We start from the raw sequence: 26,188 nt of genomic DNA on the forward strand, positions 1-26,188 counted from the left end.
AAACACACATATATATATTTATATATATATACTGTATATGTATGTATATGTATGTATATATATATATATATATATATATATATATATATATATATATATATATATATATATATATATACTGTATATATATATATATATATATATATATATATATATATATATATATATATATATATATATATATATATATATATATATATATCTATATCTATATATATATATATATATATATATATATATATATATATATATATATATATATATATATTTATATATATATATATATATGTGCATATATATACTGTAATGTATATATATATAAATATATATATATATATATATATATATATATATATATATATTTATATATATGATTACATAATTATATGCATGTATGTGTGTTATTCTTTAGGTGTCTGCATATTTGTCCCATGCACAGCGAAAGAGATAATAGTACTTAATTCATACTTAAAAAAAATTAAAACTACACACTGAATCTCTCTACCCCAGGATTTACCTACATGTAGATTATAGCCCTTAAGGGTTGAGGGACTACAGTACCTTGTCAGCCATCCTTTATATGGCTTCGGATATTATTAGCGATGGTTACTAAAAACTATAATGTTAGATCTGGCCCCGAGTACCAGATCGAGTTACGAGATCACCTTTGTTCTCGTAGTAATTGCTCATATTCTCATATTGTTTTGCATGAGTTACTCAGAAATCAATGTTGCTACTAACGTTTTCTTAGTTTTCTCCAAATAATGAAAGTTCCCTTTTCTTCGTAAAGATTTTTTGATATATCGTAAAAAGAAATCCTGACTTAAGCTTACTACCGTACTCTACTTGCCGGTGTGACGGTCTGAACGATCCCCTGGTCTCAGAATTCTCCTTGACATTGTATAATGGTTCTTTTCTGCCATTAGCTCGCTTTGCTCGCATGGAAATAAAACATCAAGCTCGTATGTACTGGCAAGCGATAATGTTGAGCTGTGCAAGCTAACATTACAGGAAAATAAAACATCAAGCTCGTATGTACTGGCAAGCGGTAATGTTGAGCTGCGCACGCTAACATTACAGGAAAATAAAACATCAACCTCGTATGCACTGGCAAACGGTAATGTTCGCGCATGCTCAGATTATCAAGGAGAATTCTGAGACCGGGGGATCGTTCAGACCGTCACACCGGTCATTTAGTGCATTGTATGCCATTGCTGTAATGTTAGAACTGCTGGATCAACTTCATGGTCTAATGCTATGGCTTTATTAGCTTTTAGGTACTTGTATAATTACCTTACATAATCCACTTTTATGATATTTTCACTATTGTTGCAGTGTACATACATCCATATACCAAGGCACTTACCCCAATTTTGGGGGGTACCCGGCATCAACAAATGAAACAAAAACAAAAAAGGGGACCTCTACTCTATACGTTCCTCCTGTTGCAGTGTAACAGATCATATTTGACTTGGAATAACTATACTGTACAGTACTCAGCTTAGAATGCTTACTCACAGAATCCCCAACTTGCTTGTCATGGTTTAGATGGAAATGCTGGCTGGGATTAACTGATTTATTTACTCAGTAATCAGACATTGCAAGTAGATTGGTAGAAGGATACATTTATATCTAAAGAGGTATACTATTACAACACAGGTAAATTCTTGGAATATATTCTATTTACAAGAACAGAAACATTTGAATTATCTGATTTGAAAGCTTACAATATTCTTTATCAAATATTGTTTCTGTTTAAAGATAAAGTACAGTACTGTAAAGTGCCATTGTTCCTGGAATACACAAAAATGTCTTTGACATTGTCTGGTATTTGTTTCAAGTTCATTTCCATGCCGTCCATGGGAGGTCATGTTTTGGTGACCAAAATATATAGCTGTGAGATAATGGGAAATGGTTCTTACACCTCAATAAAAGGTAAAATGAGAATTCGGGGGAATAATAAAATAGCAAAGATGAAAGACAACCAACAATTTTTAATCCTTAAAAATGTATTTCCTTGTAACTGGTAACAAAATCCATGGCTAAATTCCAATGGAAAAATTTTGTGAACCTTAGAGATTTCTTCAATATATTACCCGTCACATATAAAGTTTTCCATCAGACTTTTTCCTAACGGGGTAAATCCCAATTGTCTTTGTCTTGGGCTACTACTTCCATATCTACTACAGTACTTTCAAGAGTAAACAGTCTTCAATCCTTCTCATTACATTAAAAAACTATCTCAACCTTCATGACCTGAGTCCACTTCCTTGTTTCTGGAGACCTTATCCCTTGGAGACTCGGTTGAGTCCCTTGTTAAGCTGGGAGGAACGTAGAGAGTAGAGGTCCCCTTTTTTGTTTTTGTTTCATTTGTTGATGTCGGCTACCCCCCAAAATTGGGGGAAGTGCCTTGGTATATGTATGTATATATAGACTTCAGCTATAAATCTCGGCATATTATGGTCACAACTATAAAAATCATCACCACTTTTGCTTCAAGTAGCCTTTTCTCTGTTGCTTAGTGCAGTAGAGGCATTAGACAAAATTATAAATTCTTGCTGTATGGAAGACAGCCTGTGAATAGTGGTTTTCACACGCACCTGCTTTATAAACGACGCCCACTGGGTGTTCGCGCGAGGGTAGTAACCTCTGCATTCTATACTTTAACTTTCTCTGGTATATTTGGAAGTATTTATATCAGAAAAGTGTAAGGAAGGACCCTTTTCACCGGCCGTCACAGGTATCTCCCCAGAAATAGATTTTTCCTTTGTCAAAATCCCTTTTACGTTGCATTGTTCAGTTACATTCCAACTATTTTGGGGCACATTCTAACAGAAATCCTGCTTGATTCTGCAAAATATCATTGTGCGAAAGAAAATATTAGCCTTCATCCCCATCTGAGATATCTCATGATTTTTCTAAAAGTAAATGAAAGAAAAATGCCTTTTCTTTTGTCTGACAGTGATTTCAATCACTGTACATTTTCACAGAAGCATCAATTAATATGTTGTCACAATCTTTAAGTCATGTACAGTATAATAATTTTCCAACAGGGGAAGACACTCTTCACAGTAGTAACTCTGTACTTTAAATGATAAAAGTTATTTTTTTAATATTTTGATACACTTGCTATATCTAGTATCTCAGTTTGTCATTTAAATGTTCTCTAAGTGTATGGAAGACAAATTTGACATTCTGCTTCATTACCAATAACTCCATTGAGTGTGTTATCAGTACTCTCTCCTTGTCAATTAGATATTTTTTAAGTCATTTGTTGCTTCTGATACTCTTCTAACTCTCTCCAGTTGTTTATTTTTCTCCTTTAAGTAAATTTTATCAGTTCCAATTTAAAAATGACTGTGAATTTTCTCTCTCAATCTAATTTGTATTATATACAATATATACTATTTAAAGTACTGTAAATATTTCTGCTGGATTTTCTAAGTTTATTCTTTATTAAAAGCTAAAACCCAAACCTTGCAATCATTTCTAATCATTAGTTACTGTCTTATAGTGAACACAGTGTAAAAATTAAAAGTTTGATGTTACACATGAATTCAGTCTTAGTTAAACTTACTCAGTTATTCCTAATAGAAACTCAAACGCTTTAATAAGGCAGATGTAAAACTAGAGTCTTCTGTCCTATCGCTGTACTGTATTCAATGCTCATTGATTCCTTAGAAAATGGTAATTGATTTAGTAAACAAGTTTGGTTGACTGTTTCTGGTTGTAAAGGAAATTGTTTACCTATTTCAAGGTGAGAGCCAAGTTTTCTACACAATAATATGCCTAATTGTCTCCTTTAACTTGATCCACGTTGGTGTTGCTTACTTTTGCCCTCACAACCCTGTGTTGCTTACTTTTGCCCTCACAATACTGGCTTCACAACCCTGTGTTGCTTACTTTTGCCCTCACAATACTGGCTTCACAACCCTATGTCTACAAGGCACTAAAATTCTTGTGCCTCTTCCTAGACCTGTCCTCTCACCACATGGTGCTACCCCAGTTATTCTTCATATAATTTTGTGGAGCCTTTGTAGGGTGACGGCCAGATCCCGTAGAAAACGGGAATATTCTGAACTGGCCGTCGTTCTAAAAACGATTTTGGCGGGAGAAGCTAAGTTAAAAAACCCACCTAACCTATGCTAAAAGCCATATCCTTACCCAGGGGGGCTTTGCCCCCCGGACGCCCCCCCCCCTTACATAACAGTTTCCTTACCTACGAGTACGACGGGAGAAGCTAACTTAAAAAACCCACCTAACCTATGCTAAAAGCCGTGTCCTTACCCAGGGGGGCTCCCCCCCCCCCCCCCCCCCGCCGCCCCCCTTACACAACATATTTAAGATCCGTAGACCATTTCCAAACGTTTTTATTCTATATAAGATAACAGTCGGAGCGATAATAAGCAAATTAGGATGCTTGGCCGTAGCGCTACAAACTACCCAATTTTGTTATAAAAATCCCTTACTCTACAGCATTTCCGTCTTGCAACCATAGGCACTTCTTCCACATTGTAATTATTTTTTTTCCATTAAAATCTCACATAGTATCCAAAGGGTTATTTTCCAGACACAAACATACAGCAGGGTTAGAAAAGTATTCTTGCCTCCACAGAAAAACTATTGCTGCTGCAACTTTAGAAAGATAATTAAATTTTACACGGTTCATCTGACAGCAGTTTAATTGTTATTAGGTTAAAAATCTATTCTAGTAACTTACAATACCAAGATATTTGAGTAATTTACAGGGGGTGGAGTAACATAAAATTATTAGTTATTCTCATACTCAACCTTGCAATATATCCCCGTAGAGGACTTCCTTACGTAAAGCATAGCAAACAAGATTTTAATGTTAAAATATATTACCTCCATAGGTACAGAACCAATTTAAATGTTCTTCTTATAATGCTTTTAAACAAAAGCAATAAAATATGTTAGCAACAAGATTTTAATGTTAAAATATATTATCTCCATAAGTACAGAACCAATTTAAATGTTCTTCTTATAATGCTTTTAAACAAAAGCAATAAAATATGTTAGCAACAAGATTTTAATGTTAAAATATATTATCTCCATAGGTACAGAACCAATTTAAATGTTCTTCTTATAATGCTTTTAAACAAAAGCAATAAAATATGTTAGCAACAAGATTTTAATGTTAAAATATATTATCTCCATAGGTACAGAACCAATTTAAATGTTCTTCTTATAATGCTTTTAAACAAAAGCAACAAAATACGATGATCATTATTAAAAGTATTGTATAATTGGCTTCAAGAATTGCTGTACACATTAGCCCAGATTACCTATGGGATGTGTATCAGAATTCTTGGAGGCAACTGTACAATACTGTAATACTATCATTACCTTAAAAATTAAGAAAAAAGGCGATATATAGTCAACCATGAATGACATACCTGAAACTCGAGCTTCCTTCTTCTCTTGTCTTATTTTTTTGTCCCAAAATCCTAAACTCAACTGATCTGTACTCACCTGAAAATTAAAAAATATAATTCCAGATTAACAATGGTTCACAGAGAGTTCAAAATAAAAAAAAAAAGTCAATCACACGCTGTCATATGTTATAACAAAGTCTAGTAGTGAATAAACCTATGGTGCAAGCAAAATTATGTAATATATTAAGGTTGAGTCCCTTGTTTAGGCTGGGAGGAACGTAGAGAGTAGAGGTCCCCTTTTTTGTTTTTGTTTCTTTGTTGATGTCGGCTACCCCCCAAAATTGGAGGAAGTGCCTTGGTATATGTATGTATGTATGTATGTATTAAGGTATACATTATAAAAAGCCCCATTCCTCTCTATTCTCTATTCTCCAAAGCCTCACTTAAAGTGAAGAGGATTTTGATGATGAAAAAATAGCTGGCTACAAACCGATTATACAGATGGAGTTCTATATCAGCAACATGCTGAACCCAATCTAATAAATGGCTAAAATTCATATACCAAAACAAGCAAATATTGATATCAAACGTTTTTTTTTTTTTTTGGTAAAATTGTGATTCACAGCAAATCAATAAGTGTATATAGGACAAAAAAGAAAATACTCTTAAATAATGAACACAAAAATAAGCAGAACAAAGATATGATGAAAGCAAACACAGTGCAGTATACATTGTATGATCACACAGCAGAGCAGGAGGAAAATTCAGGTAGCAATGACAACATAAATACTGTAACAGAAAAAAAATTGATAACTAGCAGAAATTTTCTTTCCTTCTTGTTCGTGTATATCAGTGGTTCCCAACCTTTTTTCTGTCATTTCCCCCCTTCAGCCAGTTCAGCCATCAAGATTTCCCCCTTCATGCCCCGCCCAGCCCTCATGCCCACTCGCCTGCCTCAGAAATGGGCATGACACTCCAATTCTCCCCTTGAATATCATGTCTGTGAGAACTGATATGATCATAACACAATTGAATGGCTAACAACAAATTGCCGCACGTACTATGAGGACATTTTCCGCTTGTTTTAGTTCGTAGGTAGTGTAATTATTTCCCCCCTGGAAGCTTCAAATTTCCCCCAGGTTGGGAACCACTAGTGTATATGAATGTATAAAATCTTGCTTCTATAGAATTTATGAAAATTCTCTGAAAACCTGGGCTAAGGGTAAAGGACCAGCATACAGCATGAGCTCTGTTTCTCAATACAGTAATAGACACCATACTGAAGCAACGGCAAAAGAATTAAACCTCTAGAGAGAATTCCTTCATATAGTTTAACTTGGCATTTTCAACTTTCCATACACCATACAGGAACAAAACAATAACTACCCCTCACTCTCTTGACATAGCAAGGCTTGTAACTATTCATACACATCATCATCATCATCTCTTATACCTATTGACGTAATGGGCCTAGGTTCGATTTTGCCAGTCCTATCTTGACCTTTTAAATCAGTACTTCTCCATTCATCCTCTCCTACTTCACGATTCATAGAACTCAGCCATGTAGGCCTATGTCTTCCAACTCTTCTATGGCCTTGTGGAGCCCATTTGAAAGTTTGGTGAACTAATCTCTTATGGGGAGTGCGAAGAGCCCAAACCATCTCCATCTGTCCCTCATCATGATCTCATCCACACTTGGCACTCAAGTAATCTCTTAGTTTCCTTTCTAAACCTGTCCTGCCATTTACCTCCCAATATTCTTCTGAGGGCTTTGTTCTCAAATCTACAAAATCTGTTGGATATTGTTTCATTGTCAAACCACAACTAATGTCTATACAGTAACACCGATCTCACTAAACTGATATATAGCCTGATTTTTATATGTAATTTCAATTGATTTGATTTTCACATTTTACTTGATCTAGCCATTGCCTGATTTTCTTTTTTCAATCTTTCATTGAACTCAAATTCTAAAGATCTTGTAGTAGAGATAATAGTTCCTAAATATTTTAATTATTCCACCTCATTAATCATTTCTCCTTCCAAAGATATTTCATATACCATTGCATATTCCATTCTCATCATCCCTGTATTTCTTCTATTTATCTTGAGCGCAGACTCATGTGATATTTCATGCATTTTGGTAAGCAAGCTTTGCAAGTCCTGTGGTGTTCTGCTAATGAGGACAGTGTCATCAGCATACTCTAGGTCAGCTAACTTCCTGTTACCAATTCAGTCCAATCATTCTCCACTATCACCAACTGTTCTATGCATTACAAAATCCATGAGGAGGATAAACAACACAGGTGACAACACATTCCCTTGGAGTACTCCAATGTTCACTGGAAATTCATTTGATAGGACTCCACTAAAATTAACTTTGCACTTGCTATGCTCATGAACAGACTTAATCAAATTTACATACTCAAGTGGAACTCCATAATAACGCAGGACTCTCCACAAAAACAATGGCCAGTGCACACTATCAAAGGCTTTTTCATAGTCCACAAATGACATCAAAAATGGATTTCTATATTCTACAGATTGCTGTACCACGTCTTAAAATGTGCGCCGGATTGGGCTTAGGGTGATAGACAAGATGTCATTTCGACTTTTACTCCTTATGGCTGGTGGATGAGCTTGACTATTCATGCATTATTACTTAACTTGGTCATGAATTTTCAGTAATAAATTTTTTTTTTAAATCTAATTTATTGATTTATAATACATGGTTTCTTTAAATTTCACAATCTACTAGGCTAACATCCATTTAAAATGTATAATTAATATCTTCTCATTAATATTCATTCATTAACTGTAGACACTCGCAAACACATACACACAATCTTTCTCTCACATAAGCTTTACCATTTATTTACTAACTGAATAAGTACATAAAACTGCAAACTATCAAGTTAAATTCCATGAGTTCATCCTGATTTCCACATGAATCAAATCAAAAGTACCATAACTTCACATTTCAAAACATCATTCACTGCTACAAGTACAGTATAGCAAGTCTCTAAATTTTTTTTTCAACCTCACAAACTTCAATCCTGCCAAACCAACTTTTATTATTTCATTGCAACTTCAGTTATGTCAACTTTTTCTACAGTATATGGCAAACCATAAATGCAACACCATATATTCACAGACAGTAATACATTGTCCATGATGTCACACAAACATGAAGTTATGAAAAATTTGGTAGGGCGAGAGTTTACACAGCAAAATGAAACATATAAACACGTAAAAATAATGAGAAAAAGGTTTTTTATTTTCTAAATTTGTATTGTACAGTACTGCCATCTATGGGTATTGTATATGTTCAAAAGTAAAAAGAATGAAGGGGAGCCAAAAAAAATACTGCACAAAAATAAAAAAATATAAGAAACTATTTCAATGACAATGATAACCACCCAGTACAGTAGCATGTTTTTTTGACTACAGAAAATCTCAAAATCACTATACTATTGAAATATCAGCCTAATCAAAGTTTTTCAAAATATAATACAGTATATGATAAAACGAATAAAAAAATAAATCTGCTTTAAAACTTTTATAAAGACTCCTGTAATGAAAAATTATCACATAATATTTAACCTAAGTTTGAGAAATTAAGTGCAACTGATAGTGAGCGGTGATAAAAAAAGCTATTTTTGATGCTATGTTGTGTACATGAAGCTTTTCTGTGAACAGACAAGAGTCCCTGTTATCTGCATCCTTTACAGGACCTTTACAGGATATCCTACTCACTCTCATCTTCCACTATCAGCATGCCAAGATGTGGAAAATCTAACCCAAAACAAAGTGCACATTAAACCTATAAGCAAGGCGTTAACCCTTTTACCCCCAAAGGACGTACTGGTATGTTTAACAAAACTCATCCCTTTACCCCCATGGAAGTACTGGTATGTTTAACAAAACTCATCCCTTTACCCCCATGGACGTACCGGTACGTCCTTGCAAAAAACTGCTTTTTACATTTTTTTTTCATAATTTTGATAATTTTTTGAGAAACTTCAGGCATTTTCCAAGAGAATGAGACCAACCTGACCTCCCTATGATGAAATTTAAGGCTGTTAGACCAATTTTTAAAAAATATACTGCAAAATGTGCTTGAAAAAAAATAACCCCTGGGGGTTAAGGGCTGGAAAGTTCCAAATAGCCTGGGGGTAAAAGGGTTAATACTGTACATGAAAAAGGTCATATTTTATTACCCAGTTATCCTAAATTACGGTAACTTCTAGATATATGTCCAGCTAACTATTGCCATGGCTAAATCAAATTTAGGTAGCCTACTGTATTCCATCTTAAAAACTAATAGAATTTTACTGATTCCAATACTGTACTGGATGTCTCCTCAATACATTTTACCAGAAACACATTGCAATTAAAACAGAAATCCAACACTAAGTTAAATTTATATTATAAATCTTAAAGTAATTAGGAAGAAAACTTATTTCCACTACATAAAAGCAGGATGATATTATAAAACGACAACTGCAAGTAATTATCTCTATCTAAATAGTAATCACTTAAAACTACAAAATGATTACTCACCAGCTTATGCAAGGAAGGTGCATAGTTTAAGAATAAAAATTAAATTAACAACAAAAAGGAATAAATAATCCCACTAACATGTAAAAACAAATGACCACTACTCAACAACTGTTCTCTCAGAAACATTTTCCAATGTATTGCAAATTTTAGGATACAGCACAAACAACCATTTCTTTACAAGTTTCACTCATTCACAATGCAAAGACCATACATGTTCAAAACAGTACCATCCTGGGAAAAAAAACAGACAAAAGCACTGCTTGTGGGTCACAGTTACGGCAAAACACTCTCCTGGATATCACGCTCTGAGTATAAATGTTAGGATAATGTAATCAACCTTATCAAAATCCAATTCTTTTATAGCACCACAGAATTTATAGTCCATTTCATTTATCGAGGCAGATTTGCACCGACTCGCAGTGGTGCCCTTTTAGCTCGAAAAAGTTTCCTGATCGCTGATTGGTTAGAATTATCTCGTCCAACCAATCAGCGATCAGGAAACTTTTCCGAGCTAAAAGGGCACCGCTGCGAGTCGGTGCAAATCTGCATCGCTAAAAGAAATTGACTATAGTTTGCCTAAATCTTCTAGGTGAGTTTTTAGAAGCAAGTGATGCTGTAACCTTACAAACTAAAAAAAATTCCAGAGAAATTCCAATTTTTAACCTAATTAAAAAATAAACTACCATACAACAATTATTTTCTCATTTGTCACAAAAAAAATTAAGAGAAATGTGAACCAGATATACCCTTTGAATTTGTGAGTTTTCCAAACACACTCGCAAAGAGTAATTCGACCACATATTGTGTTAACCATAAAAATATTAAGTAATATACACTAAGAAAAAAAATTGCTAGGTAGAAAATCAATAGGGAAAAGAGAAATCATCATGAAACTTGGTAAAACATTAATTTCAATCCTAATTTACCCCCAAGAGGTATGATAACAGACACTTTCAAAGGAGGTAAGAGAATTAATCTGATGATTGCACACTAGACACATGCAACAAAACAATCATTATAAACTCCTGTGGAAATAATGAAACGAATAGATTCACATGACAAATACAACATACTAACCTGCATTACCCACTATAGTTCATTTCTTTTAGCGATGCATGTTTGCACCGACTCGCGGCGGTGCCCTTTTAGCTCGGAAAAGCTTCCTGATCGCTGATTGGTTAGAATTATCTTGTCCAACCAATCAGCGATCCGGAAACTTTTCCGAGCTAAAAGGGCACCGCTGCGAGTTGGTGCAAATATGCATCGCTAAAAGAAATGGACTATAGATAAAATTTTTCTTTATAGATTTTTTATAAGTAGCCAGTCACATATAAAGACTCTACTTCAGTGAAAATTCAATAATTATTAATAATCATAAACCAAAAGACATGTAATGTGCAGTTATGCGAGTCTGCATTGAAGAAAACGCCTATATCTGTGAATACGTATGGAAGTTAGGAGAGATGGCAGAAGCCAAACTTTGCATTAAAGTTACGGTGGAAACAGATCCTGCACATTCAGTTATTCATCATACAATTAGTATGAAAAAAGTAGACTAACCAGGAGAGGCCATATGCCACTAAAAAAAAAAAATGCCATGCTTGATACACAGTATGGCATAACAACAGATAGAGTACTGTACAACTATATATCCTACAGGGAGGCATGCTACATATGGCAGAAAATCTAAAAAGAACATAAGAAAAAGAAAATTCCCTTTTTCAGTCTTTGCCTCTATAGAACATGACACCAAAAAAGGATGCATGTACATACTCCACTTGAACTTTGCTAATGCGGACCATGCTGCATCATCCATTTACACAATTCTAAAACACCCCCTTATCTCCTGACATGTCCATCTTAGGAAATATGATGGTCTTTTCTGTACGAGAATAAACATAAACCTACGTCAAGATAACAATCTTCATATGTTAAACAAATAGGAAAAAAAAAAAATTGCTCACCCTATACACAAACTGTTACACTTCTAACAAAGGAAGTCAGATATCACAAGGAATAAAGGGTACCCTAATTGGTAGAGTTGGGACTCCTTTACAGCTTATATGAACAAGAAATTTTACAGAAGATAAAATGGAAATCCATGTCAGAACAGAAAGTAATCATGCAGATTTTAAATCATATCAGCACTATTAATTAACCATACCTCAAATGAATATATGCATAAAAAAATGCCTTTTTATATCTAATGCTTTCACATTCAGAGAGTGTCTCCCTTTAGCTTCAGGTTGCACACTGAGATTAGGGAAGTTAAGCGTACGTGCATAAAAAAATGTAAATACAGTACAGTATATTCTGTTAACATATCTAACAAATTGATTAAATGGACCAAACTGACCCTGACTCCATTGTGAGTTGTCCAGTTACCAGATGGTAGTAGAGACACTCAGCTGAGGGGAAGGGGGAAGAGGGGGATTTTTACCCCTAGTTGCTTCAAAGTATGTCACGTCTTCCTAGTAACGTCACATTACAACAACCTGGGAGAAATGGCTGCTGTCAAACACTCCTAATCTCTAATGAATGCAATTCTCATATTATCTTTTGAGATACAGAAAGCAAGTTATCAAACAGGAATGGGGTTAGAAAGTCAGTAATCAATCCAGAAATCTCTACGTGAATCATGAACTGTATATCAAAATTCTCATAATTACTATAAGCTTGCATCAGAAAATTAAGCACTTGGGGATTACAATACAATGAAAAAAATACTTCAAAAATGTTTTACGTTCAATACTCTACTGCACAGAAGGATGCATTCAATGAACAAACTATATACTGTATTCAACGCTTGGTGATATATATTACAATGTATAGGGAAAGCAAAGTGTTACGTTAATAATGCACAGTGCAAATTAACAACCTAACATAACCACTAAATTATTAGAACTAACCTAAAGTGTGAAGTCTTTACTGCTATCAGTCTACAGTGAAAACTTATCTAATCAGTTAAGATACGAGTTACCCAAAATGCATAGTGTAACATTTTTCAGCTGAATAAATCTTATATAAAGATAAAATAGGTTTAAAAAAAAAAGCTTTGAATCTCTTCTTGAGTCTTGAAAAACTTAAAAACAATTTATAAGTCACTTAATAAGCTTTACAAGATACTTATTATGAATTATCTAGTCTTGAAAAATCTAAAAACAATTTATGAGTCACTTAATAAGCTTTACAAGATACTTATTATGAATTATTTTACAAACATCCTATAACAAGAACTAAGTAATTTTAGATTGGAATGATACTTCTGGCAAGAGACATGTTAAATTCTTGCGTATACTTTTAAAGTCAATGTAGCGACTAAATCTCCCAATTGCTTCCTATGCTGCCAGTTTATCTAACTACAGTACAATTTAGTATTGTACCCTGTTTATTCTTCTATCCATGAATGCCATAAATATACCACAGTGAAGATATAAATAATTTTATGAATATAGTACATTATCAATGATATCTAACATTACTCTCCAAAGGAACATCACATTCTAAAGAATAAAAAAAGAATGACTGGGAATTGCCCAAATCAATAACGGAAAGAATTAATACATCACTTTTTAAATGAGATTAATGTACCCGTGGCAGCAAATCCCCCACCCAGAAATATCCACTAAATTCTCTGAGTATCAAATTTCAATATTAGTCTTTTGCTTCCATATGCTGCCTCTCCCAAGACATTAACTATACAGTGTATACAGTATTGGAGCAATTTCTCATAAATTATGGTAATATTAACCCTTTTACCCCCAAAGGACGTACTGGTACGTTTCACTAAAGCCATCCCTTTACCCCCATGGACGTACCGGTACGTCCTTGCAATTATTTTTGATAATTTTTTGAGAAAATTCAGGCATTTTCCAAGAGAATGAGACCAACCTGACCTCTCTATGACAAAAATTAAGGCTATTAGAGCAATTTAAAAAAAATATACTGCAAAATGTGTTGGGAAAAAAATAACCCCCTGGGGGTTAAGGGTTGGAAATTTCCAAATAGCCTGGGGGTAAAAGGGTTAAAAAACTTTACCATGTCAGTCAGCAAAACATCTTACAGTTAAAATGATTGAGTAGGTGGCAACATACAAAGTAAAGAAAGCTTTGAAATAATATGAAATACTGTATTGCCTGGGCTAAATACTGTACTGTACAGTAATCAGAAGTATAAAACAAGAGTTAAAGCCATATCAGTTATATATGCATTAAAATTTAAAACTCAAACAAAAAGCAATATAACATTAGCTAATGACATAAATGTGAAAAAACAAAATCCTTGATAAAGAGTACCATTTTCTTTACCACACCCTAAATAACAGCATATAAATACAGTCAATCAAAGATCCATCATAAAAGTTCATATTAATATTATCATAATTAGTTTAAGAAGATAAGTGACACATAGATTCTCATAAGGTCCAGTTGAAGGATAGGTTCTTAAATGAGAGGTTAAAATTAGAGTAAGATAAAGAAGCTAAACAGCAAAGATAGTTAAAAATTAAAGGGAGCAAATGAAGAGTAGAACATAAGACTGCCATTTATATGTCTTTGATTTCAGATTGTCAGGCCAGAAGCTCTTTTGAATGCAATGCAGTTGAGACTGAAAGGATGATATATAGAACCTTCAGTACAATGTTATTTGCAGTGGGTCTTGCATGCACACTGTCTATTGTTCCACCGCTTATGGAAAAGGGATTTTGACGAAGGAAAAATCTATTTCTGGGCGAGGAACCTGTGTCGCCCAGTGAAATGCTCCTTAAAGCACCATTTCAAAGGTATAAATACTGCTAAATATACCAGAGAAAAATGTTGCATGAAATGCTAGGAATATATCCAGCTCGCTCACCCTTAAAGGGTGTCGGTATTAAAACTGGAGCGAGTGATACCACTACCAGAGATCCCTCTCCAATTAGACTTCTCCCTCCTCAAAATCCCCCGTTACTACGAGGTGTCGTTCACTACAGCTACTGCCCCCCCACCATCACCACCACTACCTATCCTTCTCCCATGATTCCTTGTTAGCACACGAGAACGTTCGGGCTTTAACCAGTGATACTTGACTGTAGGATAATGGAATAACAGGCCCTTGTTTATACATTACAATTGTTCTGACACCACTTTGACAATATTTTCCAACCTATGGCTTGTATAATGTTATTTTCATTAGTAAAATAAATTTTTGAATATACTTACCCGATAATCATGTAGCTGTCAACTCCGTTGCCCGACAGAATTCTACGGAAGGGATACGCCAGCGATCGCTATACAAGAGGGGGGTGTACTCACCAGCGCCACCTGTGGCCAGGTACTGCAGTACTTCTTGTTGACACCACCTCAATTTTTCCTCGGTCCACTGGTTCTCTATGGGGAGGAAGGGTGGGTCAATTAAATCATGATTATCGGGTAAGTATATTCAAAAATTTATTTTACTAATGAAAATAACATTTTTCAATATTAATCTTACCCGATAATCATGTAGCTGATTCACACCCAGGGAGGTGGGTGAAAACCAGTGTACATGTATATCAAGAAGCTAAGTATCCCGTATTTCATATTATCAGTTATTCAAAATAACAATGAAATTATAAGTACCTGGTAAGGAAGTCGACTTGAACCATTACTCTGCCTTTAATAAGTTCGTCTTCCTTACTGAGCGCAGCGTTCCTCTTAGGAGGCTGAACAACTCTAAGGTGCTGAAGTATCAAGGGCTGCAACCCATACTAAAGGACCTCATCACAACCTTTAACCTCGGCGCTTCTCAAGAAAGAATTGACCACCCGCCAAATCAACAAGGATGTGGAAGGCTTCTTAGCCGACCGTACAACCCATAAAAAGTATTCAAGAGAAAGGTTAAAAGGTTATGGGATTATGGGAATGTAGTGGCTGAGCCCCCGCCTACTACTGCATTCGTTGCTACGAATGGTCCCAGGGTGTAGCAGTACCCGTAAAGAGACTGGACATCTTTGAGATAGAATGATGCGAACACTGACTTGCTTCTCCAATAGGCTGCATCCATAACACTCTGCAGAGAACGGTTCTGTTTGAAGGCCACTGAAGTAGCCACAGCTCTCACTTCATGTGTCCTTACCTTCAGCAAAGCAAGGTCTTCTTCCTTCAGATGAGAATGTGCTTCTCTAATCAGAAGCCTGAATAGTAAGAAACTGAGTTCTTAGACCTTGGAAAAGAAGGCTTCTTGATAGCACACCATAAGGCTTCTGATTGTCCTCGTAAAGGTTAAGACCTTTTTAGATAGTACCTAAGAGCTCTAACTGGGCAAAGTACTCTCTCCAGTTCATTCCCCACCAAGTTGGACAGGCTTGGGATCTCGAACGACTTAGGCCAAGGACGTGAAGGAAGCTCGTTTAGCAAAAACCGAGCTGCAAGGAACATGTAGCCGTTTCAGATGTGAAAACTATGATCCTGCTGAAGGCGTGGATCTCACTTACTCTTTTAGCTGTTGTCAAGCACACGAGGAAAAGGGTTTTTAATGTGAGGTCCTAAAAAGAGGCTGATTGGAGAGGTTCAAATCTTGATGACATAAGGAACCTTAGGACCACGTCTAGATTCCAGCCTGGAGTGGACAACCGACGTTCCTTTGAGGTCTCAAAAGACCTAGGGAGGTCCTGTAGATCTTTGTTGGTGGAAAGATCCAAGCCTCTGTGGCGGAAAACCGCTGCCAACATAATTCTGTAACCCTTGATCGTAGGAGCTGAAAGGGATCTTACGTTCCTTAGATGTAACAGGAAGTCAGCAAACTGGGTTACAGTGGTACTGGTTGAGGAAACTGCATTGGCCTTGTACCAGCTTCGGAAGACTTCCACTTGAGACTGATAGACTCTGAGAGTGGATGTTCTCCTTGCTCTGGCAATCGCTCTGGCTGCCTCCTTCGAAAAGCCCCTAGCTCTTGAGAGTCTTTCGAAAGTCTGAAGGCAGTCAGACGAAGAGCGTGGAGGTTTGGGTGTACCTTCTTTACGTGAGGTTGACGTAGAAGGTTCACTCCTAGAGGAAGAGTCCTGGGAATGTCGACCAGCCATTGCAGTACCTCTATGAACCATTCTCTCGCGGGCCAGAGCGGAGCCAACCAACGTCAGCCGTGTACCTTTGCGAGAGGAGAACTTCTGAAGTACCCTGTTGACAATCTTGAACGGCGGGAATGCATACAGGTCGAGATGGGACCAATCCAGCAGAAAAGCATCCACGTGAACTGCTGCTGGGTCTGGAATCGGAGAACAATACAACGGGAGTCTCTAGGTTATCGAGGTAGCGAACAGATCTATGGTTGGCTGACCCCACAGGGCCCAAAGTCTGCTGCAAACATTCTTGTGAAGGGTCCACTCTGTGGGGATGGCCTGACCCTTCCGGCTGAGGCGATCTGCCATGACATTCATATCGCCCTGAATGAACCTCGTTACCAGCGTGAGCTTTCGATCTTTTGATCAGATGAGGAGGTCCCTTGCGATCTAGAACAACTTCCATGAACGAGTCCCTCCCTGCTTGGAGATGTAAGCCAAGGCTGTGGTGTTGTCAGAGTCCACCTCCACCACCTTGTTAAGCTGGAGGGACTTGAAGTTTATCAAGGCCAGATGAACCGCCAACAACTCCTTGCAATTGATGTGAAGTGTCCTTTGCTCCTGATTCCATGTTCCCGAGCATTCCTGTCCGTCCAAAGTCGCACCCCAGCCCGTGTCTGATGCGTCCGAGAGGAGACGGCGGTCGGGTTTCTGAACAGCCAAAGGTAGACTTCCTTGAGAAGAAAGCTGTTCTTACACCACGCGAGAGTAGACCTCCTCTCTTCGGAAACAGGAACTGAGACCGTCTCTAGCGTCATGTCCTTTATCCAGTGAGCAGCTAGATGATACTGAAGGGGGCGGAGGTGGAGTCTCCCTAACACGATGAACAGGGCCAGCGATGAAAGTGTCCCTGTTAGACTCATCCACTACCTGACTGAGCATCGGTTCCTTCTCAGCATGCTCTGGATGCATTCTAGGGCTTGGAAGATCCTTGGGGCCGACGGAAAAGCCCGAAAAGCTCGACTCTGAAGATCCATACCCAGGTAGACAATGGTCTGGGATGGGACGAGCTGGGACTCCTCAAAATTGACCAGGAGGCCCAGTTCCTTGGTCAGATCCAAAGTCCATCTGAGAATCTCCAGACAGCGACGACTTGTGGGAGCTCTTAAAAGCCAGTCGTCTGACGGAGCCGGACACAAGATCATGGTACTGCTGCACAGTCTGTGAACTGTCAACCATGGGGAAGCGAGGAAGTACAGTGACAACCCGAAGCTGTATAGATTGTCTGGGTCGTACAGACAACTCCTTATCGGGTTGCTGAGGTTGCCGCACTGCGTCACAACAAGTCACTTCTGCTGGTTGTTGAACGTCTTCCCAGTGACACACTGACTCCGTAAACAAAAAATCCTCTAACAAGGACTAAGCTTGGACTGCATGTCTTGCAACACAGCTCAAGGTCTATGGGAGCAGGTGTGGTAACAGACGGGGTTAGCGACTGAAGTGGAACCATTACCTTCCCTGGAAGCATGTTATGCTTAAATAAAAGTCCATAGGAGGCTACGCAGCTAAAGGCTCCTCTCCAAATGACAGAGTCCTCAAGGGAATATCAGAAGGAGGGAGAATAGCACTTTCTCATCTACAGGGACCATATCCGAGAAAAGCTAAGTTCTCTCAGTGAGGGTTTCACTGTTGCAAAAGCAGCAGACTAGAAGGCAACGTTATGAAACTGCTTGACAGTCTAGTGAGTTGGCAACAACCAAAGATGTGTGACTGAGAAGCATGCGGTAAGGTATGCAGAGCATGCTGTATGTAGAGCATGCTGTATGGCGTGTGGCTGATGCTGCATGGGATGAGGCTCATGCTGCTTAAAATAAATCTGAACCTGACACTAATCTAGCTGTCCGAGGATTTACCTGGTGAGACATCAGTCTCTTTACCAGAGAGTTTTACCAGATTTCCCCGGGCCACCACGTGACACAATTGGTAGTAATTCATTCAAATTACCTCTAATGAGTCAATATGGATAAATATCAACACAACATCGTTTTCAAACAGAAATAAATTTCTACCTCATACTTGAGATCGAACACTAGCCCCTTCTAATGAAAGGCCAGGTCGAAACCAACCATGCCACGAGAGCCCATAGGATGTCGCATAGCATGAGGCTCCTGCCTCATGGGTTGAGGAGGATGCCGCATAGCATGAGGCTCCTGCCTCATGGTTTGATCCTGTGAGGTTCCTGCCTCAAGAGTTGCGTCTGCCTCAAGGGTTGAGGGGGTAGCTGCGCAGAGAGAGGCTCAAGCTGCATAGACTGCGGTTCAAGTTGAATGGGAAGAGGCTCAAGCTGAGGAGAAAGTGGCAGATGCATGCGTTGAGGTGGCTGACTCATAGCATGAGATTCCTGCCTCAAGAGTTGCGCTTGCCTCAAGGGTTGAGGTGGCTGCGCAGAGAGAGGCTCTTGACTCACGAGTTGAGGTTCTTGAGGTGTGAGCTGCGAGAGTTGAGGTGGCGGCTGCGCAGAACGCGACTCCTGTCTCACGAGTTGAGGTTCTTGAGGAGCTTGCCTCGAGAGTTGAGGTTGTAGCTGCGAGAGCTGAGGTGGCTGCCTCAAGGATGGTAGAGGTTGTCGTACCTCAAGAGGTTGCTGCCTCGAGGATGGTCTTACTGCAAGAAACTCTTGCCTCAAAGGAAGAGGAGGTTGTAAGGCATAAGACTCCTGTCCCCATTGTTGAGGAGGTTGAAGCGTGGTAAGAGATTCCTGCCTCAAGGAAGGTGGAGGTTGCTGCACAACGCTGGTAACTGGCAACTCCCAACGCGGCAGCTCACGCATGGAGGTAGCTTGAGGAACCTCAACCTCATACGTCTGGCAGATTGTACTGCGCAGAGGAGGAGGAGCGTTCGCAGGAGGAGGTGTATTAACCTCCTCTGCCTGAAACTCCTGCATCAACACCGCAAGCTGAGACTGCATTGACTGCAGCAAAGACCACTAGAGTTTAAGAAAGACAACAACAAACGGAGCTACTGTCCGTTGAGACTGAGGGTCTAAAACAGCTGGTGCGGCAACAGACGGAGCTACTGCCTGTTGCGATACCACCTTGCCTCTCTGGGAGGTGTGCAGTTGTCGTACTGCAGCAAGTCCGAACTGACCCAGGGCTAATGGCTACACCTAGGAGTTGGACTTGTGCGGAAGGGACCGACTTGCACTTAAAAGCTGCAAGATTGGTCCATGGTTTCTGCGAGAAACCTCTTCCGCAGACGAGGAAAGAAAGGGCTCTCTCGTCTTTGTGTGGGTGGGGTGATCACGTCGGCAACGTGTGTAGATACACCCGAAACCACGGAGGGAAAACGTCTGTTCGTCGATCAAGGCCTGCTGAACCCATAAGTCCTTCGACATTACTTCTCCCCTGGGCTTGGGAGCTTGTAAGAGGTCCCAGACTAGGCGAACAACTGGCACGAACAGACGAACCCTCGAACGCAACACTGTAACACTTTGCGCTTATCACTTATCACTTTTGATTTTCTGTTTGCACTTATTTCACTGAACTCGAAACTTTAAGTGGTTTGTACCTGAAACACGCAATTCTATCCTTCCTTAAAAGTTAGTAATTGCGAAAACAGAATTACAATGTAACAGAAAAATCTAATGAAAGATAAATAATTCAGTGGCTGGAAAGAGACTAAACACTAGATCAAATAAACTACGTTTAAAATCTCTCACCGCATAAAGCTTGAGAACAAGAATAAAACTCTAGAAACGTTTACCTTCTTCCCCTAAAGAGACTAGGGAGAAGAGCAAAAACGATAACAACGTTACTCGCTTGAACGAAACGTTTATTCTCCTCTCTCTCCCTCCGTCTCTATCTCTCTCTCTCTCTCTCTCTTGACTTAGAACCTGAGAGAAGAGCCCAATCATATATATCATTAAAACATATTATTGTTAAAGGAAAAAACTGAAAGATTTCCCAAATAAAAAGTTCCTTTATTAGAATTAAAACCATTAAGCTAAGAAAGAATGAACAAAACGCTAGAAACGGTTTACTCTTACTGCAACGTGACACCGTGAAAATTCTCTCTCTATCGTAACGATAGAGCGCAAGTTGAACGTTCTGAACGTCAACAACTGCAGAGACAAAACAAAACGTTAGTTCAACTTTGAAAACAGTACGAGACTATCAAAGAAATTCTTTCAAAAACATTAAAATAGCATAATATGTTAACAGGTAAAACCGAAATGACGGGCTCAATGTTAATTAACTTCGGTACAAGAAAAGACCGCCTACTATTAGGAAAGGTCGAATATAAACAAATATAAAAATTAATTTTAATAAGTTTATAAAAAAAAGAAGTTAATCGAAGAGGCCTATAAAAGGCGGAGAGATATAAAATAAATCTATAACTTTTGTTAAGCAAAATTAAGAAAGAGAGTCTATACTCTCTTAGACACCAACACTTCCGTCTAAGGGAAGGGTCGGCCATTTAAAAGTGAAAGAGAGTTCATACTCTCTTCGTCACCATAATTAATCAAATTAATTCCAAAAGCTAGCTAAGCTAATGATAAAATTTCCTGAATAGCGAAAGCTAAACTCTAGAGCAAATACATCACCAAATCGTGAGCAAAAACTCCAGAATCAACAGCGTATCCATGTAGGTCTAGCCGGAGGCACGACAGAGGAAAAATTGAGGTGGTGTCAACAAGAAGTACTGCAGTACCTGGCCACAGGTGGCGCTGGTGAGTACACCCCCCTCTTGTATAGCGATCGCTGGCGTATCCCTTCCGTAGAATTCTGTCGGGCAACGGAGTTGACAGCTACATGATTATCGGGTAAGATTAATATTGAAAAAAGACTTTTTATACAGGAACTTTGAATGTCCCCAATAATGATCGACTACTAGAAGTATGTATGATAATATCATATATTTTAAAATTAATTTGTATTTTTCCTAGCTATACAAACCTAAGTCATTTAGTAAGGATTGACCCTGGAGAAAGCTGATAACAGCCAATAAAGAATTATCAAGGTTCTGGTAACCACTGTCACTTTGATTCTGCCTGGGACTTGTGGGATGGATGAGGTGCCCAAGCCCCCTTTCCACCCAAACTAGGACCAAGAAGGACCAGCAATGGCTGCTGACGACTCAGCAGATAGACCTACAGATTCCGTCAAACCCCCCATGTTTAGCTCATAAGGATGGTGAGGTTGCAACAACTAAAGGAACCAACGAGTTTGAGCGGGACTCGAACCCCAGTCTGGCGATCACCAGTTGGGGACGCTACCACATAGCCCACCACAACCAGTCTAATCATCATGATCCTGGGTTGCTAGGCAGCCAGTTGAGTGAGCAAAACTTTCTCCCTCTTACAGATAGCCTAACTTCCCTACTTAAGGACGAAGGTTTGTATTTGCATAGGAACAAATCACAAATTTTAAAAGTACCCGGTAATTTGTATTTTTCTATTACTTTTAAAATTTGTGATTTGTTCCTATGCAAATGCAAACCTTTGTCCCAAAGTAGGGGAGTTATCCGTAAGAGGGAGAAAGTTTTGCTCACCCAACTGGCTGGCTAGCAATCCAGGATCATGATGCTTAAACTGGTTGTGGTAGCCTAAGTGGTAACACCCCAAACTGGTGATCGCCAGACTGGGGTTCGAGTCACGCTCAAACTCATTAGTTCCTTTGGTTGTTGCAATCTCACCACCCTTGTGAGCTAAGCGTGGGGGATTGGGGCAGCCTATAGGTCTATCTGCTGAGTCATCAGCAGCCATTGCTTGGCCCTCCTTGATCCTAGCTTGGGCACTATCATATGTATATATGGTCAGGCTCTAGGGCAATGTCACTGTCCCTTGCCTCTGCAATTTATGAGCGGCCTTTAAACCATTAAGAGCAGAGCAAAGGATTCTTGCATACTGTGACGCATGGTTGAATGACCTACTATGTCATGGGTCCAGAAGTTTTTCATACCAGAACCTATCTTTCGTTGGGACAATGTTCCTGCTAAAGACTAATACAGTGTAAGTACAGTACAGTATTGAGTTTGCCTTAATAGACACACTTCCCCTCGAAAGAAGGGTGAGGATTCTATACTGTTACTACAAGTATTTAGTAAAAAAAAAAAAACCCATCACTAGCATGCTCAGCTGCATCAGTGTCTGTTTCAACTCCATAATATTTCACCAGCTGGTCCCAAGAGAGGGAAGGAAGAAAAAGAGGGAAGAACACCATTCATTCTAACTCTTATACCTTGAAAATATGATGAAAACGCTATCTTAGACATAATGCTTTTATGTTTTCAAACAAAGGAGGCTTGCTACACCACTTGCTGGGTAGCTACCATAGACTCTATGGAGAATGTATCCAGGGACTTGTGGGCGCAATCCTGAAGATAGTATGGAGTGAAGGTGGTCTGTCTCTTCCAGATGCCTGCCTTCAACACTTGGACAACTGAATGGTTCTTTCTGAAGACTACAAATATACCAATCCCTCTAACTTCATGAACTCTAGAAGGAGCTGAAGCTGATGGATTGTGCCCTTCTTCCCTGTAGGCTCTACTAATAACTTCACAAAACCAGGAGATGATATTTGTACAGATTTTCTTCTACGTCCTCCCTGTACAATTAAGAGACTATTAGTGTGCCTACATGATCGCATTTGATTTATGTAGAGCCTCTCTACTCTTACAGGACACAGAAACAAGTCTTCAGGATTATCTCATTCAGTGATGATATTGAAAAGGATTTAAGCCTAGTCACTAATCAATGGGTTTTGTTTAGCCACACATTTGGGAATGGAGGAGAACAAGTTCTGCCTACACCACCGGGAATGTGACAATAAGTATGACAGACCCTGCAGCTCTCCCACTCTTTTGGTCGAAGCTAAGGCCACCATAAACACTATCTGAAGAGCAAGATCCCTGCCTGAGACTTCTGTCAGGAGTTTGTAAGGACCCTTACAGAGTGATCAAAGGAGTCTGGTCACATTCTAAGCTGGGAGTTTGATTTCCCAAGGATAACGAGATTGTTCAAAAGTCCAAGCCAAAGCTGATAATTCCCACAAGGAAGAGAGATATACTCCTCCTCGTCTGAAGACTTGGCACAAGGCTGAGTGATAGCCTTTAACTGCCAAAACTGAAAGGAATTTTCATGTCGCAGGTACACAAGAAAATCGGCAACTAGTGGAATAGAGGCTTCAAGTGAACTAGTGTTCCTCCTACGACACCAATCGATGAAGACCGCCCACTTTGCTTGGTAGACTGCAGTTGAAGATTTTTGGAGGTATCCAGATACTGTAGCTGCTTTGCAAAGAGTGTTTCTCTCTTAAGGAGATGCTGGATAAACTCCAACCATGAAGACAGAGCCATTCCACTGTATTGTGGCATTTCTTCACATGAGGGTGACAAAGGAAATTGTACAGTACCAAGTTGAGACAGAAGACCAAAGATAAAGTCAGCCCGCTTTATTTGCAGGGGTTAGGTAACAGACAGTTGTGAAGAACGAGAATCCGTGAATACTTGCTGCCCTCGGGTGGGATAACCCCTAAACCTACCAACTCACTGCCCATTGCCTACGTACAGTTGACTAACACACTAAGTACTACCCAATCTTGTTTTTACTTGGTTTCTATCACAGTATAAGTATTGTGTAATAGAATGAAGACATTTCAGTAAGTGTGCAGTATATGTGCACACACGTACACTATGTACTGGACATGTTAAGGCTATGGTACAGTACAGTACGTATTAAAACAGTAGTCATCGGGGCACTTATAACAGCAAAACAGTTGTTCCTATCTAATATAGCCATTGCTGATACTGTAGTGTATATTACTGAAATCTATGAACAGTAATATCACTTCAGTAAAGCTTAACTGTTTTTGTTTGGACGACTCATTCTGTTTGAAAACTCGCCGCACACATAGCCTATATCTAGGCTACATATTGTAGAGTACAGTAGTAATTTAAGCACAATATTATTATCATTTCTGGGCTCAACCTGTGTCGCTCCGTGAAATGCTCCTTAAAGCACCATTTCAAAGGTATAAAAACTGCTAAATATACCAGAAAAAAAAGTTGCATGGAATACCAGGAATATACCCAGCTCGCTCACCCCTAAAGGATGTCAGTATTAACAACGGGGTGAGTGATACCACTAATCTAGGCGCTTCTCAAGAAATGACTTTGACCACCCGCCAAATCAACCAGGATGCGAAAGGCTTCTTAGCCTTCCGGACAACCCAAAAACAACAATAAAAAACATTTCAAGAGAAAGATTAAAAAGGTTATGGAATTAGGGAATTGTAGTGGTTGAGCCCTCACCCACTACTGCACTCGCTGCTACGAATGGTCCCAGAGTGTAGCAGTCCTCGTAAAGAGACTGGACATCCTTAAGATAAAAAGACGCAAACACTGACTTGCTTTTCCAATAGGTAGCGTCCATTATACTTCGCAGAGATCTATTTTGTTTAAAGGCCACGGAAGTTGCGACAGCTCTAACTTCGTGTGTCCTTACCCTCAGCAAAGCTTGGTCTTCCTCATTCAGATGGGAATGAGCTTCTCGTATTAACAGTCTGATAAAATAGGATACAGTGAACCCTCATTTATCGCGGTAGATAGGTTCCAGACGCGGGCGCGATAGGTGAAAATCCGCGAAGTAGTGACAGCATATTTACCTATTTATTTAACATGTATATTCGGACTTTTAAAACCTTCCCTTGTACGTAGTACTGTTAACAAACCACCCTTTAATGTACAGAACACTTAATGCATGTACTACAGCACCCTAAACTAAAACAGGCACAAATATTAAAGGCGATTTTATATCATGTGTTTCCTAAACACCTAAAAAGCACGATAAAAAATGGCAACCAATGTTTTGTTTACGTTCATCTCTGATCATAATGAAGAAACAAACTCATTTAGTGTACACATATATGTACGTATGGTTAGTTTTTGCATCGATTATATTGATTATACAGTACTGTATGTTGATTTTTTTATTACCAATGTTTTAGTTTACGTATTTTTCTTAGGACTTCCAAATGAAATCTTTTTCTTTATGACGCCGCCTGAAACGACGGCGTGTACGCTCAGTAAACAACCACGCTCAGAACAAACAAGGCATTTAACGCGCATGATGATAGTGATAAATAATGATACAGTACATACAGTATTTACAGTAAAAGCATTTACAAAATATGTTACCTTACAAATATAAATTATA

General features: G+C 38.5%; 1 protein-coding gene across 5 annotated transcripts in view; it reads right to left on the reverse strand.

Moving 5' to 3' along the window:
• ena (enabled) overlaps positions 1 to 26,188 on the reverse strand; it is a 422,486-nt gene that overhangs the window by 357,679 nt on the left and 38,619 nt on the right. For 2 of the 5 annotated variants that reach the window (XM_068382157.1, XM_068382152.1), the window contains exon 2: positions 12,316 to 12,454. The exons of 1 other annotated variant lie outside the window; for it this stretch is intronic. In XM_068382157.1, the coding sequence (XP_068238258.1) occupies positions 12,316 to 12,326 (11 nt within the window). In that variant the 5' untranslated portion in view covers positions 12,327 to 12,454. Of the gene's footprint in view, positions 1 to 12,315; positions 12,455 to 12,702; positions 12,722 to 12,782; positions 12,836 to 26,188 lie in introns of those variants that run through there. 2 more of the 5 variants (XM_068382154.1, XM_068382155.1) reach the window with 2 other exon arrangements.

This window comes from Palaemon carinicauda, chromosome 1 (assembly GCF_036898095.1).
Source record: "Palaemon carinicauda isolate YSFRI2023 chromosome 1, ASM3689809v2, whole genome shotgun sequence".
Taxonomy (NCBI): domain Eukaryota; kingdom Metazoa; phylum Arthropoda; class Malacostraca; order Decapoda; family Palaemonidae; genus Palaemon; species Palaemon carinicauda.